The following is a 16,011-nucleotide window of genomic DNA, read 5'->3' as shown; positions in this document are numbered from 1 at the left end:
CACTTTGGAATCCACCTGCTGCTCTCGGAAGGAGAGCTAACCCCTCAATCCAAGGTCTGATCCAACAGTCAGAAGTTAGACGCTGCACCTGCTGAGCACTCTGTCAAACCAACAGTCTCTGAACCCAACCGGTTCCCCCCCTCTTAGAAGAAAGCCTGAAACTCTCCAAGGTATAGTCTGCAACAATCTGAAAACTAAACAACGCTTCCAATCCACCTGGTTAACCAAACTGTCATCTCTGCAGACGCCTGAGAATCCAGCCCGGACCTGTTTCCTGAACACAGTCTTATTTTGTGCAAACATTTAATAAACTCTGTTAAACTTTTCATCCGTCTCCTGGTAGTGTTCTGCATGTGGGTTTGATTCAGAACCAATCATGACACTTTCGTATGTTTTAGACGTTTGTTTCGTCGTATTTCGTTATATTTTTACGTCTTGCGATATCCTTGCGCATGCGCATCTTACGCACCATTCAATAACATAGAATTTAACATACAATTAACCCTAACCCTGACCCTACACCTAACCCTAAGATACAAAACAGCAAGCAACGTAGTTCGAGACATCAAGAAGTAATTATTGCACTGTTTTTCCCAGTTTTACGTCTGTCCGCGGATCTGCTTTTTTCGTCTGTCTGCCTGCGCATGCGCACTGATCTGTATTTTTCGGGGAAAAACGTCAAAAACGTACGAAATACTGTGCATAACTTCGTACGATTTCGTACGAACTGATAATGAGAATGTGTTGAGAAGATAGATGGAGAGAAAGCTGAAGAAAGACGTTTTTATTAAAAAGTAGCAATCATCTATAAACAGATGAGGAGGCCTCAGATTTCAGCTTTCAACAACATCAAGTCCAGCATTTAGCCTGATCCTCAGTTTATTTCAGAACAATCACCCCATTCTGCATGTGACCCAACATTTCTCAGTAACCCAGAATAACAACGGCATTAATGACACCCTGTTGTTAGAGGAGGCCAACCTGCACTAGGAGTTAGGTCTGCAGAGCAGAACACCCCTACAGCTTAAAGCTGCCATCTTCTCCATCAATAGCTTCGAACGGAGGAAGATCTTTGGATTAAGAACAAAATCAAAGTCCTGGTGTTTTGTTTTAATGAGAACTGTTTGATGAAGGGTTCCTACATGAGAAGATTGACAACAGAAGTAGGTGTTTCAAACGTGTTCAGAAAATAATAACCTAGAGCTGAACAGGAAGTGATGTGATGGTGCTAACCCACAGCCAGTGCCCGGTTGGTGGAGATACTTGTCTTTGCAACATTGCTCACTTTCTGTTCCTGCAACCCGTAAAGCACAGAGGAAGAGGGTTTTACTCTCAGCCTCAGAACATTTCTATCAGAGCTCTGAGAGACACAATGAAGGAAACATCTGTCAGATTTCTGCTCAGTAAGTAGATTCTTTCTGAAAATTTCCTGGGTTTCTGTAGATAACTGATGATGGATGAGAGGCTGGGAAACAGCCTGGAACTGGGTTAAAACACACTGAGGAGAAGTTCTGCTGGAATCTGAGGAGAACAGATGAAACATGGAAAATATTAATAGAACTTTGTGATGTAGAGCTATTTTCGACCTGTTGGAACAACATTTACAGTAATGGTCTGAATGGAAACTATCTGAGGTGTAAAACTGGTTTTATCTAGAAATGATGAAGTTTTTTGTTAAACCAAATTATTATTATTTTTCTCTTTTTAGCTCTGACCTCAGTGCTGAGCTGCACAACAAACCAAGGTTGGTTCACTTCCTGTTTAACACCTTAATATTCAGAGTTAACACCTATGGTTAAGAAAATGTTCAGGGTTTCTGTACGTATGAATAATCATTTTGTCATTTCAGCAGCTTTTCTGACTGTGAGACCCAGCAGATCTCAGTTCTTTAAAGGTAAAGAAGTGTCTCTGAGCTGTGAGGAGAACAGCAGCTCTGCTGGATGGACTGTATGGAGGAACACAACCAGAGAAACCAGGACTCAGTGTGGAGATGGATGGGGAGAAAAAGCTGGTTCTACCTGTAACATCAGCTGGCTGATACCATCAGACAGTGGAGTTTACTGGTGTGGGTCGTCCAGAGAGGGAGCAGCCAGCAGCAGCATCCCGCTCACTGTCACTGGTAAGATCAGACTGTGGAGTTAGTGTTGATGAAGCTGTGTGGAAATGGATGAAATGCTGTAGTTTGTCTCTGTGTTGAGGTGGATCAGTGATCCTGCAGAGTCCTGTCCTCCCTGTGATGGAGGGAGATGACGTCACTCTGAGCTGTCTAACAAAGACCACTCCCTCCAACCTCCCAGCTGATTTCTATAAAGATGGCTCCCTCATCAGGACTGAGCCCAAAGGTCACATGACCCTCCACAATGTGACCAGCTCTGATGAAGGCCTCTACAGGTGTAACATCAGGGGTCATGGAGAGTCTCCATCCAGCTGGATCTCTGTTGAAGGTCAGATCCATGAAAACAATGTTTCATATTAGTTTTAAAAATATTATTAATAATTATTTGATAAATATCTTTACTTCAGAGAAACCATCAACTCCTGGTCCTCCACCATCCAGCTGGATCTCTGTTGAAGGTCAGAACCATGAAAACAATGTTTAATTCTGGGTTTTTAAAAGAAATGACTGGTAATCTAATAATTATCCTATTTCAGATAAGCCATCAAACACTTTTACAACCCTTCCTGGTCCTTCAACCACATCTTGTCCTGCAACTTCTCTTCCATCTACAACATCTTCTGTATTTCTCTGCTACTTCCTTTACTACATTCTCCCGTTACTTTCAAAGATAATTCTTATGGTTGTGCTGCTGGTTCTACTGAGGAGACGATGTGTTGAGAGGAAATCTGAAGGTTAGACGAAGCTTGTTCTGTTACGTATCAAAGGTTGATATCAACCAATAGTAAGAACTATAAAAATAATTACAATCATTTTTTTTCTTTTAAGAAGAAGTTGGAGGGGGAAATGTTTACGGTAACATCGGTGTTTCCAATTAAGGTAAGATTGTGATTTTTGTTCTCATTTTGTGTTATTTTCCATCTATAATGACTTACATGGATGACAGGAACCAGAACTTTTCAGAACTGCTGTTGGATAGATGTTAAAATATAACTTATAGAACCATAGATAAATCAGTTTTTCCTGCTGTAACCTTTATTGAACTTCATTATGTTTTACAGACATTTTGATAAAGACAGAGAAGGTTTTATATTATAAACCTTTTAGGAAGTCAAAAATTTTTCCAAACCTCACTGATATCAGCAATATGAAGGAATAAACAGGAAATCATCTGTTGGTGTTTAAACAATGAAAGGATTTTAGGGAGGAGACTGTTAGTCAGAGCGCTCAGATTATGTCAGAAAGAGATGTCCTCTATTGAAACATTTTAGGGTCAATAATGCCAATAATGGGTCATTTTAGGCAGATGTAACCTGTCATCAACATCCTGGTTGGTCAAAGTGTGAGGTTGATCCTTCAGCTCTTCTGTAGAATATAGATTTCTACCATTACTGAATAATGAACCGATCCAGATGGACAAATCTAACTTCTATAGGTCTGTAGTTGGTGTGTATCTTGGTGAATAACAGTAAACGTTCTAACCCTCTGTGCTGGATGGGCTGCACTGTTTGTGGTTTTTCTGCTAACTGACTATCAGACACCATCGGGTTTCCTGTTCACATATTTTAGCTGAATATAAACAACATCATCTCTCTCTGACACTGAGATGAAAACAGACTAAAGACAGGAAATAAAACTCACCTTTAATTTGTTGTCGCCTATGAAATTTAAAAATTTCTTCTTTTCTACCTTTACACACTGTAAAAGGTTCAACCATGAATAACAAAAGGGCAAACCAGAGTGTGTGATCCATGAGTAGGTACAGGGTCCAGGCCAGGGGATGTGATGTCCAGTGAGCATAGGGCACAGTTCAAGGCACGCTAACACACCTTGATGTCTTGACAGGCTTAACCCGGGACACATGGAATGTGAAATGAATTTCCGAGGTTCTTGGGAGTCGCAGACATGCGCAGACACTGAGTTTGTTTGAACTGAAACTGAAATCTCGATTAAAATTCAAAATGTGGCTGACAATAAAGATTGTTTGATTGAAGCTCCATCTGATATCAGAGATCTGATTGTTCCTTATGTTCCTAACAGAGCACTTCGCTCTCAATCTGCAGGTTTACTAGTGGTTCCTAGAATTTCTAAAAGGAGAATGGGAGGCAGATCTTTTAGTTCTCAGGCTTCTCTCCTGTGGAACCAACTACCAGTTTTAGTCCGTGAGGCAGACACCCTGTCTACTTTTAAGGCTAGGCTTAAAACTTTCCTTTTTGATAAAGCTTCTAGTTAGAGTGGCTCAGGTTATCCTGAGCTATCTCTATAGTTCTGCTGCTATAGGCTTAGACTGCTGGAGGACATAGGGACCCCTTTTTCATCATTCTGCTTCATTCTATCTCTATTCTCCCACTCTGCAGAATCTGTTAGTTCAATCTCTAACGTTCTGCTCTCTCTGCTTTTTCTCATAGTAGCTTCATCTGGTCTGTTCCTGTTTGGCTGTGACTCCATCCTGGAGAGAAATATCAGCTGTGCTGCTTCCATCACCACCTTTCTTTCTAGATGTTGGAGCTCGGCCTGTTTTCCAGTGTGGTCCTGTTTCTCTGACTGTGACTAACTGGATGTGCTTTCTCCATCCTCTGACATGGAAGCTGGCTCAGAGCTCGTCGGCCTGGCAGTTTGCTTCTCTGGATGGGGCCGCCTTTTACAGTTGCTTTTTCTATGTCTGCTTCTGTCTCCTTGAACCCCAGTGGGCCTCAGCAGATGGCCACTCACACTGAGCCTGGTTCTGCTGGAGGTTTCTTCCTGTTCAAAGGGAGTTTTTCCTCTCCACTGTCGCTACAAGCATGCTTAGTGTGAGGGATTGCTGAAGAGTCAATGAGTCAATGCAATCAACAGGTTTTCCTTACATAGACTGGATGATCTGGTGAACTGTAAAGTGCATTGAGATGACATGTGTTGTGAACTGGCACTATAGAAATAAACTATAGCGCCAGTTCACAAAAAGCTGTATATGACATCATCATTCCAAAAATTTCCAGTACAAGAGTCTGTTTGTGTCCACTGAGCTGGATTTCCATTTACTCCCAGCATCTGATTTACATGTTTTTTAACACACTTCCCATTCACTTCCACACTGTAGGTTACAGGACCCAGGATTTCTCTTATAACTCCATTCAACCACTTCTCCCCTCCCCTGTAATTCTTAACCAATACAGGTTGACCTACTGTGAAAACTCTAACACGTGGAAGAGGTGGTTCTGTTTTGTTTTGCATTCTCTGAGAAAACTGGGGTCTGATCAGTGACAATCTCGTTCGAACCTGTCTTTTTAGAAATAACTCTGCAGGAGTTTTTCCTGTAGTGGTATGGGGCGTGTTTCGGTACCCTAAAAGAAAATTTGCAACACAGTGCTCAAGCGACATACCACCTATGGCTCGATTCTTTGCTAGCGATTTCTTAAGGTTTTGAACTAAGCGCTCTGCTAATCCGTTGCTGGCAGGGTGGTACGCAGGTGACTTAATGTGCTGCACTCCATTTTTCTTTAGAAAGTACTCAAACTCTTGCGAAACAAACTGAGGACCGTTATCTGTAACAACTTCTTTCGGAAACCCGTAAGCAGCAAACAAATTTCTCAATGCTTCAATTGTTTTAAGAGAAGTAGTAGTATGCATAGGAATAATCTCTGGCCATCTAGCATAAGCATCCATAACTACCAGAAACATCTGCTTGTGGTCCTCTGCAAAGTCAAGATGGATTCTCTCCCAGGGGCTGGCAGCCCATTTCCATTTATGCACTGGCGCAGTACAAGGCATACTACGCTGCTTTTGACAAATAGTACACTCACTGACTTCCTGTTCAATGCACTCATCTACTGCTGGCCACCAGAATAAACTTCTGGCAAGGGGTTTCATCTTCACTATTCCCCAGTGGTGTTCATGCAGTTCAGAAATCAACTGGTCCCTTAATTTCTTAGGAACAACCACTCGTAACCCCCACAGCCGACAATCGTCTTCAACAGTAAGCTCAAAACGTCTCTGAAAATATGGCTTCAGCCACTCATCCTGTACATGTTTAGGCCAGCCAGTTAACACCAACTGTTTTACCACCTTTAGTACGGAATCTTTTTCTGTTTCTTTTGCTATCTCCCTTGCCGTGATAGGTAACTCATCAAGGTAAGATACTCTGTAAATAGGGTTTGACGCCACATCCACTCTTGGTTTCATCGGTAGCCTGGATAAAGCATTTGCATTACTGTGTTGCTCAGATCTTTTGTACTGAATCTCATACTTGTATGCAGCTAGAATCAGAGCCCACCTTTGCAATCTAGCAGCAGCTAGAGTAGGTACACCTGTTTTTGGTCCCAAGATTTTTAACAATGGTTTGTGGTCCGTCATCAAAATGAATTTCCTTCCATAAAGGTAGTCATGAAACTTCATAACGCCAAACACTAAACCAAGTGCTTCTTTTTCAATCTGAGAGTAATTTTGTTCGGTCTTAGTTAAAGTTCTTGATGCAAATGCAATCGGTCTTTCGCTTCCATCTTTCATTTGGTGACTGATTACAGCACCAACTCCATAAGGAGACGCATCGCATGCTAAGATAATTGGTAACTCGGCATCAAAATGTACCAAGATTTTGTCAGATTGAAGAGCCTTCTTTGCATTCTCAAAGGCATTTTGACAACTTTCTGACCAAATCCACTCTGCATCTTTGTGCAGCAATGCCGTCATTGGCTGGATCAGAGTCGATAAGTTTGGTATAAATTCCCGTAGTAGTTTAACAGAGCCAAGAATGACCTAAGCTCAGTTACATTACTGGGAACTGGGGCCCTCTGAATGGCAGTTGTCTTTTCTTTCATAGGATGAATGCCGGTGGAATCAATGACATGTCCTAAATATGAAACACTGTCTTGCAGGAACTCACATTTTTCTCGCTTTACCCTGAGATTGTAGCTTTCGAGTCTCTTAAGGACTTCTTTTAAGTTAGTCAGGTGGGTTTCTGCATCTTTACCAGTTATCAAAATATCATCCAGATAGCAGATTACTCCATCCATACCCTGAAGTACTTGATCCATTATTTTCTGGAAAATTGCAGGAGCACTTGCAACACCATAAGGTAACCGATGGTCAGGTAACACCTAGAGCTTTCCTCTAACTGGACTTGCTGGTAAGCCTGGGATAAGTCTAGTTTGGTAAATTTCTGACCTCCTGCTAATTTTGCAAACAGATCTTGTGTTTTTGGGAGTGGATACTGGTCCACGTTTAACCATGGATTTATGGTGACCTTGTAGTCTCCACATAATCTCACACTGTCATCCTTCTTAGGTATACACACTATTGGGGCAGCCCACTCACTGTAATTAATGGGTGAAATAACTCCTTCTGCCTCCAATTTAGTCAGTTCCCTTTCCACAGCTTCTTTTAATGCGTAAGGAACATTTCTGGGTTTATGGAACTTGGGCACCGCTTCTGGAGCAACGTGTAGCTTAGCTTTAATACCCTTCAATTTGCCTAGCTCAGGGTTGAACACCGATGCATACTGAGCACAAACATCTTCCACTGTTTCTGGAGCCACTCTATTAACCTGTGACCAGTCTAGCTTCAACTGGCTAATCCAGTCTCTACCCATCAAAGCAGGACCTCTTCCTTTTACTACAAGTAGTTCCAGTTTTTTTGTGGTTTCTTGACACTTTACTTTGGCCACAAATTTACCCATCAGCTGTAATGACTCTTGGCTGTACGTCTTAAGTACGCAATTTGCTGGACTAAGTTTGACTGATTTAAATCTGCGCTTATACAAATTTTCAGATATTACTGACACGGCAGCACCAGTGTCTAATTCCATCTTCACTCTGGAACCATTTACACTGACATACACATAATAAGGTTTTACAACATCACCATTACCTGTGTTCATTTCAAACAGACCAAAATTAGGACTGTCTAATGTCAGATCTGGAACAGTGTCAAAATTCAGGGCAGCTTCCATCCCGCACTGAACCACCTCCTCACTGGCTGCTCCATCTTCTCTGACTTGCTGTGACAGAAATTGGGTGTCGCCTGGATCCCCCTTAAACTCGTGCCTATTGCCTGGCTCTGCATGCTGAGGCACACCATGCTGTGGACCGAGCCAGCTGCCGACATCCTGCTGCTGGAGAGCACTGGCATCCTGACAGGGTTGCTGCTTGAGAGTGCTGGATCCCCTCTTCTCCATATCCAGATGCATGGTTCCCCTGGTCGTGCTCGAACGGCCTCCTTCTTTGCGTGTGCGACAGGCTCTGGCTATGTGTCCTTTTTTTTTTACACTCATGGCACTCGCTGTCTTTAAACCTGCAGTCATTCGGGTTGTGATTTTTTCCACCGCAACGATAACAGGGTTTCCCAGCAGCTGCATTTTTCTCAGCTTCGTGGTATTTTGCTTTAGCTTTCTTTTCCACTACATGAGCCTTGAAAGCTTTCTGTGAAAATTGCTGTGCGCTGTCCTTAGTTACCTCAAAAGAGAGTGCCATTTCTACAGCCAGCGGCAGAGTCAAGTCTTTAGTGTGCGCGGTACTGAGCAGTCGATCTCTTAATTCACTACTCTTTACGCCACACAGACGAATCTATCACGCAGCGCTTCATCTAAGAAAGTCCCAAATTTACATGTAGCTGCTAGCTTTCGTAAACTAGCAACGTACTCACTGATGGTTTCGTTATCCTTTTGGTTTCTTCCGTGAAACTTGCACCTTTCTGCAATAAAGTTAGTCTTTGGTACGTAGTGCTTCTGCAGCAATTCTACCAACTCTTCGTAGCTTTTCTCTGACGGTTTATCAGGCGCACACAGATCCATCAGCAAGCTATGGGATCTTTTCCCCACCACCGTGAGAAACACCGACTTAGTTTTCTCCTCTTTAGTGTCCAGGTCATTTGCAGCAAAATACTGCTCGAGACGCTCGCGGTAGTTGTCGAAACTTTCCTCACTTTCCTCGAAGTGAAAATCTTCTGGCTTTCCAAACGCCATCCTTTTAGCTCCGGTTCTGCGGTTCCTTTTTCACCCAAAACGCTCAGCTTTCTGTCCCGTGTTGCCTCTATGGAGCCGCGCCGTCTGCGGACTCGGTGCCTTCCAACTTGAAACATCCCATCCTCGTCGCCAAAATTCTGTTGTGTATGAAACACCGGGTCAAAATGAAAGTAAATATTCAAGTAGATAACTGGAAGTTAGCACATAGCAACATTTATTATCAACAGGGAACTTTCTTCTTCTCCTAAAAGCACAGCTCACCACTCTGTAGTGCACTGTCAGAGCGCCCCCCACTGGCGAACTGTTATATCTGCCTTAACTTTAGATTCACAATAACAGACAGCCTCCAACACACACAGGAGCATACTTAAACCAAAAGTGTCTTAACACATCAAACCCGGTGGTTCATTAATTTCGGTGTCTGGAACACCACAGCCCCCATGCGCGCTCACGACGCTATGGAAGCCGGCAGACCAAACCAGCGCATTCAGCTCGGCAAAGAACTCATGCTCTTCCTCAACACTGAAGTCCTCAGACATTTTTCTTTCGTTGTTTCTTTCTTTGCACAGGTAAACAGCACATTTCTTCTTCTACGCTTGCATTATCGGCAGAGCAGACGCTGAATGCGCACTTCCTTCCGGTTTGGTCTGCCGGCTTCCGTAGAATCGTGAGCGCGCATGGGGGCGCTATTAGGAAATCCTATACACTACTGTTTAGGCTCTAAAACGTTCTAAATGACTTCGTTTCGAGTAAATTCTGGATGCTACCCACTCAGGACACTTGGAATACATTGGACGAGCAGTATGGAGGAATATTGACACGTTTTTGTGGACTTTTGTGGACCTTTCTGTCTCGGGCGCCATAGACCTCCATTATTTGAATGTCAGCAGACAGCAAGAAGCCTCCCAGATCTCCAGATGCATTTGAGATATCAAAAAAGTACTCCAGAGTTTTGTTCAGCATGGGGGTGAGTAGAAAATGAAGGCTAATCATGTTTTGGGTGTACTATTCCTTTAAGCAACCAACTTAAAGGAGAAGTTCGGTTTTTTACACTTTAAGCCCATTTTCTGTAGTGTCCAGGATGAAATCGAATGATCGACACCAAAATTTTGACAATTGGTCCTGTCTCTGCTTTTTGGCTCATGCAGAATCACCCCCTGGCTGCTTTAGAATGGCTTCCATAGAGCATGTCCGATAATGTCCTTAAAACAACCTTAAACGTTCTTTTTTTAAAGAATATGCTACTCACCGGTCGTCAGCGCTGTTCAATGACGTTCCAAAAAAAGTTTCGTGAAGAAAAAACGTTCCTGTAGTGTTTTATTTAGCATTTTGTAAATCCCATTGCGTTCTGTAGGAATAGTCAATATTCCGCTGCCACCGGAAACGGAAATGGGGCCTGTTTACACAGTTGTAGTCTTTTCGCTTCACTCTGTGTACTCCGACGTCGAGAATCAAGAATCCACCTTTCGTATTCCATTTTCAGAGTTTTTTAAAGTGTTTAACAGAGACGTTAGCACCTCGACGTCGGAGTACACAGAGTGAAGCGAAAAGACTACAACTGTGTAAACAGGCCCCATTTCCGTTTCCGGTGGCAGCGGAATATTGACTATTCCAACAGAACTCAATGGGATTTACAAAATGCTAAATAAAACACTACAGGAACCTTTTTTTCTTTACGAAACTTTTTTTGGAACGTCATTGAACAGCGCTGACGACACTGTGAGTAGCATATTTAAAAAAAAGAACGTTTAAGGTTGTTTTAAGGACATTATCGGACATGCTCTATGCTAGCCATTCTAAAGCAGCCAGGGGGTGATTCTAAATGAGCCAAAAAGCAGAGACAGGACCAATTGTCAAAATTTTGGTGTCCTTCATTCGATTTCATCCTGGACACTACAGAAAATGGGCTTAAAGTGTAAAAAACCGAACTTCTCCTTTAATCTGCACTTCCTCTTTTACCTGTGGCCCTTCATGTCTGAGAGGAGAGGAACACTGGTTTGCAGCTCAAGCTACGTTATGCGGCCCAACCCCCCCTCTGGAGAAATTTCTGCTCACTGGCTGAACCAGACTACATCCAGCCTATACTTCAGTGAGACTGAATGTAGTGATTGCTTCAAACCAAGCTAAACATAGTTTTCAGATAACTTTCCTGCTGAAGCAGATGAGAGAACCATCCAGGTTGTTTAATCAACTCCCTTTTTTACGCCCACCGAACATCCGATCCGAATTAGTGGTGCCGAGGTTCCACTACGAAGTCGATGAACCTGATGGTGTTGGGAGCTGTGCTGCTGCCTGCCTGAGCCGCCGCTACTGTGCTATCCGCCACAGCTTTAGGGACACTTCCTTTTATTTCAAGCTGCTGTTAGTGATCAAAATAAGCCCTGCAGATCTGCCTCTTTTGTTATTGCATCGGATTAATCCAATCACACCCCCCACCCCACCCCCTTCCTTCCAGCAGATCACCTTCTGTATGCTGTACCGTTAACAGAGCATCTCTGCTCATGTTCTGGTCTGATGTAGATATCTTCAGTCAGTGGAATTAAACAGGTTTTTGCTGTAGCTGTGATTAATGTAGCTGAAATATTTTTGTGGTTTCAGAGGTCTGACCAGGAAGAGATGTTGCTGATGCTTTTCTTCAGTGAGACAATCCATCAGTCCATCAATGATGACCAGCTGGCAGCTCCTGCCTCCAGAGCCTAACATCACTTTACATCTGCAGTTTCCTTCAGAAATGCCTTCTGTTCATCACTTCTTCGCTAAGAATATTTTCTTCCTGATGCAATGATTATCTCAGCTAAAAGTCTTGAATTAATCATTTGTCTTAGAAACATCTCTGTTTTCTTTATCTGATGTGTCTCAAACTTGTTAACCTGCAGACAGTAGACTGTAAGGCCTGTGTTGAATGTTATGCTGAACAGAAGATGGACAGAAACTGCTCTAAAACAACCTAAAATAAGCAATTAATTAATAGTGATTATTTTTAGTAATTGATTACTCTGACAATTAAGTAATTTGATAAATATTGATCTTGTTCTTCAGCTTATTTTTATCCATCAATCCACTTTCAAACACGCTTAATCCCAAGTGGGGGCGAGAGGCGGGGTCCACCCTGGACAGGTCTCCAGTCCATCGCAGGGCAACACAGAGACAAACAACCATTCACGCACACACTCACACCTAAGGAGAACTTAGAGAAACCAATGAACCTAACAGTCATATTTTTGGACTTTTGGACCACGCATGCTCAGGGAGAACATGCAAATTCCATGCAGAAAGACCTCGGGCCAGGAATCGAACCCAGAACCTTCTTGCTGCAAGGCAGCAGTGCTACCCACTGCCTCAATTAGCCTCTTACACCCTAAGGGGGTATAAAAAAATTTCTGCCTGACAAAAACACACAAAAGTAAATAACTTATAGCCTCACAGCTATTAGATTTAAGAAGAAACTTTTGGTACGTCTGTAAAGGTAAGATGTCATAGAATGGTTTTCTGGTGTCAGCACCATTGTAGCTTTGACCCTGCCTGAAATATTAGGGACAAAATACAAAATATTTTGCATGTTTTGAACCTCGCCAAAATTTTCTTTGAAATAAACATTGCAAAACACTACCAAAATATTATTTATAGCACAAAAAAGTAGTACAGACTTTTAAATCTAAATGTTGTGTAAAAATATACCAAATTTGGACTCGAATCAGATAAATCATATTTATTTTAGAATGGTATTAGTGAGAAATTTCTTAGGCGGAGGGGCCATTTTGGCACATTTATCCATAAATGTCACCAAACTGTGCCAAATGTGTTTTTTACATCAATACTGGGGGTTTGTTAAAATTACGAAGTCACGTAGCAGCTGGACCCACCGGTGGGTCCGTAGGGTTCAAGGGGTTAGCAGCCTCAGCTTATTTTATGATTAATAGAACTACATAAAAAATCCATGAGAAAATAATCTAATTAATTTCTTAAATAACAACAAACTTTTTTTTTTTTTTTTTTTTTTTTTTTTTTTTTTTTTTTTTTTTACAGTGTCCTGTCTGCCAATGTGGCAATAAGAATAATTGTCTTGATGCCAAAAAGAGCCCAACAGATTTTACTTTCACAAGTGTAGCAGAATTGCCATACTGCTACACTTATATTGCTCCACTTGTTTCATGCATATAAATTGCTTTATTATAATTATGCAGGGATTTTTACAGTTTATATGAACACTGCAATGTAAGTAGAGCAGAAAAACAGAAGAAGAAAAGGAAAAAAAACAGAAAAGATGAAAGAAAGAAAAGATACAAAGGAGACAATGACAAAACATTTTCAGTCTGCTTCATCGCCTGTAACGAGATAAGAAAAAGAACAGCACAACCAAAAGACACGGTACGAGATATACAATAAAGCAACACCTTGAAACTATCGCTAAAGTAATATTATTAAGTCTGACATGTACTCTGTGTTACCTGAAGATATGAATGTGGGGTTTCTGTTTGGAAGTGAATCTCTAAGTATCTGAAGCCTAGCACCTGTAGTTGTTTGTGAGGGTGCACTTGTGCATGTAAAGTTTATCCATAGAAAAAATGTTCAATAGTGGTTGTGGACAGCTGGAGAGGCGCACCCCCCAGAGCACTGAGTCCAACGCCGGGAGACCCAAAGCCACAGGCGCCCAAAGGGACCCCAAGAGTCAAGGCACCAAGGAGGGGCCAGCCCCGGAAATCATACCCCCACAAAGGGAGGAGGAGAGACAGCCCCGAAGAAGCCCCCCAGCCACCGCCATGCCGGCGCCCCGGGGAGCCGCTGGGACGAGTCTGCGGTCTCCGCCGGCAGCCGGCCACCCTGAAGTAGGGCTGGGCAACGAACACCGCCCCCCCCGCGGCACCGACCGAAACGCCCCGGCCCCACAGATCGCCGAAACACGCCCCGCCCCCCGGAACCAAGCCCCGGCGACCGACCCCAACACCCAAGGCGACCGCACCAAGACCGATGCCAACAGCGCGCAACGCAACACACCGCGCACAGAATTAACCCAAGAGCAGAAAGGCCGCCCGGCGCCCGACCGCAAGAGCAGACCACAGCTGGCACAACCACCCCCCCGCAGCAACCCGTGGGCAGCACAAAGCCAGAGCGGAGCGAACCACGCCGCTCCCCCACCAGATGAAGCCAGAGCAGTACAGCCACGTCCGCCGCCCGCACCAGCCTCCGACCCGCGGCCGAGGCACTTCCACCGCCCCCGACCCGCGCTGGCCGGAGCCACTCCAACCCCCACCCGCCCCGCAGCCACACCCGCCGCAATCATCGGGAACAAAGCAGCTCCACCATGCCTCCAAGTGGGAAAACCCACCCGAAAACCCAATCAGCGCATCCAGCCCCCCAACACCAACCCCACTGGAGCCGCCCAGACCCCCACACACCAGCAGCACGCCGCCAGCAGGATCCCCACCCAACGGGGCCGCCCGCCCCCCGAGAAAACAGACATGCCAATCCCCCCCCAAAAAAAGAACGCCAAGCAGAAAAGCCCCCACAATGCGACAGAGGACACCAGACACTGACCCGCCCACAACCGCTCCCCCCACCGAGGAAAAAAAAAAAAAAGAAAAAAAAAAATATATATATATATACATATATATATATATATATATATATATATATATATATACATACATACACATATATACATATAAATAAATAAATAAATAAACCGGCATCGAATTGAAGGCACCGGGACCGAGAATCCCCGAACAACACCCAGCCCCACCCCGAAGTGAATCCAGTCCCGGGCCCCAGGGATCCGAGGCGCCAGGGGCGCCCGACCCCCAGACAGGAGCCCCAGCAAGGCCCCGGCCGGCCGGGACCAGCGGAGAGGCCGCCAGGAATGAGCCAGCAGCCACCCGGGCATCCACCCACAGACCCCGACGCCAGCCAGCGGAGGGAGAGCAGGACGGGGGGAATGGGCTCTGCACTTAGCGGAGACTTGAGATGTATTTGGGAGAGAGTGCAGTTGAGACTTCAACCTGGGAGAGAGAAAAAAAACCAAAAAAAAAACCATTCACAATCTCAATCATGCCTTCCCTCCCTAGTGTCCCCACTCGCACCACAGAAAAACAAAAATGAATAAATAAATCAATAATGAAAAAAAATATAATAATAATTTTATAAATGCAATAAATAAAAACGCAGACACACATTCACACATAACACTCACATCCAATAGTACCAGGACCAAAGACCCGGCGGCACCGGTGGTTGGTCCCGGGACTATCGGATGACCCAATAAGTGAACCTAAAATCCAGATGGGGGGGAGGGGAGCGGCAACACCGCCACACCAACCCATCTCATTTCTGCTTCAAGCCCGGCCCCCCACCCCGCACACGGACTTAACAACCCTCCCCAAGAGCCCCCCTCGGGACCAGGGTCCACCCATCCCGCGCAGGCCACCCAACCAGAACCGCCCCCCCCCAAAAAAGATAAAAATACAATAAAACCTTCAAGCAGACACTTCATGCCCCTCCTTCCAACCTTCTTTGAGGCGACAGCCCCGCCACCGGCAGGCCACCTAGGCCCTGCAGCCGGCCCCAGCCATAACCACGGACCAGGTGGCTCACTCTTCCTCCATGCTCCAGACTCCGGGCGGCAGCCGGAGAACAGGGTTGTGAGAAGACCCCGATCCTCCCTGCGCCCGCTCAAATGTGGTGTTGTTGCGTTTTGGTCTCAGATGTAATTAAAACTGGGATTACCAAGAGGGGGTGTCCGGCACAGTCCACCCCCTGCCTCCGGGAGATAGACGGTGCCAGCGCACCCCCCGTTCGACAACCCTGAACCCTCAATGTCTAGATGCGAGAGGGGATGGAGGAGGCCGTCCGTGTTGAGGCCCATAAAATAAGCCCCCCCGTAGGCCTTGACCCCCACCCCCCAGAAAATACCCTACATAGGTGTGTGTTGTGAAAATGATGTAGATGGAAGTGTCTAAAATGC

General features: G+C 44.5%; 2 protein-coding genes across 2 annotated transcripts; one reads left to right on the top strand and one right to left on the bottom strand.

The window, feature by feature from the left end:
• Positions 1 to 1,335: 1,335 nt before the first annotated feature.
• LOC119794048 lies at positions 1,336 to 12,132 on the top strand. The gene is made up of 8 exons (XM_038301381.1): positions 1,336 to 1,403; positions 1,709 to 1,744; positions 1,850 to 2,119; positions 2,199 to 2,444; positions 2,524 to 2,574; positions 2,653 to 2,850; positions 2,945 to 2,995; positions 11,652 to 12,132. Exons 1-7 carry the CDS (start codon positions 1,373 to 1,375, stop codon positions 2,992 to 2,994), a joined length of 882 nt encoding a protein of 293 aa, XP_038157309.1. The 5' UTR covers positions 1,336 to 1,372; the 3' UTR covers position 2,995; positions 11,652 to 12,132.
• LOC119793830 (uncharacterized protein K02A2.6-like) lies at positions 5,051 to 8,279 on the bottom strand. The gene is made up of 2 exons (XM_038301106.1): positions 7,961 to 8,279; positions 5,051 to 6,063 (listed from the first exon to the last, which is right to left on the bottom strand). Exons 1-2 carry the CDS (start codon positions 8,277 to 8,279, stop codon positions 5,051 to 5,053), a joined length of 1,332 nt encoding a protein of 443 aa, XP_038157034.1.
• Positions 12,133 to 16,011: the final 3,879 nt, after the last annotated feature.

Source organism: Cyprinodon tularosa, unplaced genomic scaffold (assembly GCF_016077235.1).
Source record: "Cyprinodon tularosa strain WSP-4 unplaced genomic scaffold, ASM1607723v1 ctg1124, whole genome shotgun sequence".
Classification (NCBI taxonomy): domain Eukaryota; kingdom Metazoa; phylum Chordata; class Actinopteri; order Cyprinodontiformes; family Cyprinodontidae; genus Cyprinodon; species Cyprinodon tularosa.
Note: the sequence above shows the minus strand (reverse complement) of the source record. Positions and strands in the feature narration are given on the sequence as shown.

Coding starts and splice junctions, on each gene's coding strand:
- LOC119793830 (XM_038301106.1), bottom strand. CDS start 8,279: ATGCATCTGGATATGGAGAAGAGGGGATCCAGCACTCTCAAGCAGCAA. Junction 6,064..7,960: donor TCTGTTTGAAATGAACACAG/GTAATGGTGATG, acceptor TTACTGTTGAAG/ACGATTGTCGGCTGTGGGGG.
- LOC119794048 (XM_038301381.1), top strand. CDS start 1,373: ATGAAGGAAACATCTGTCAGATTTCTGCTCA. Junction 1,404..1,708: donor ATCTGTCAGATTTCTGCTCA/GTAAGTAGATTC, acceptor TTCTCTTTTTAG/CTCTGACCTCAGTGCTGAGC. Junction 2,120..2,198: donor CATCCCGCTCACTGTCACTG/GTAAGATCAGAC, acceptor CTCTGTGTTGAG/GTGGATCAGTGATCCTGCAG.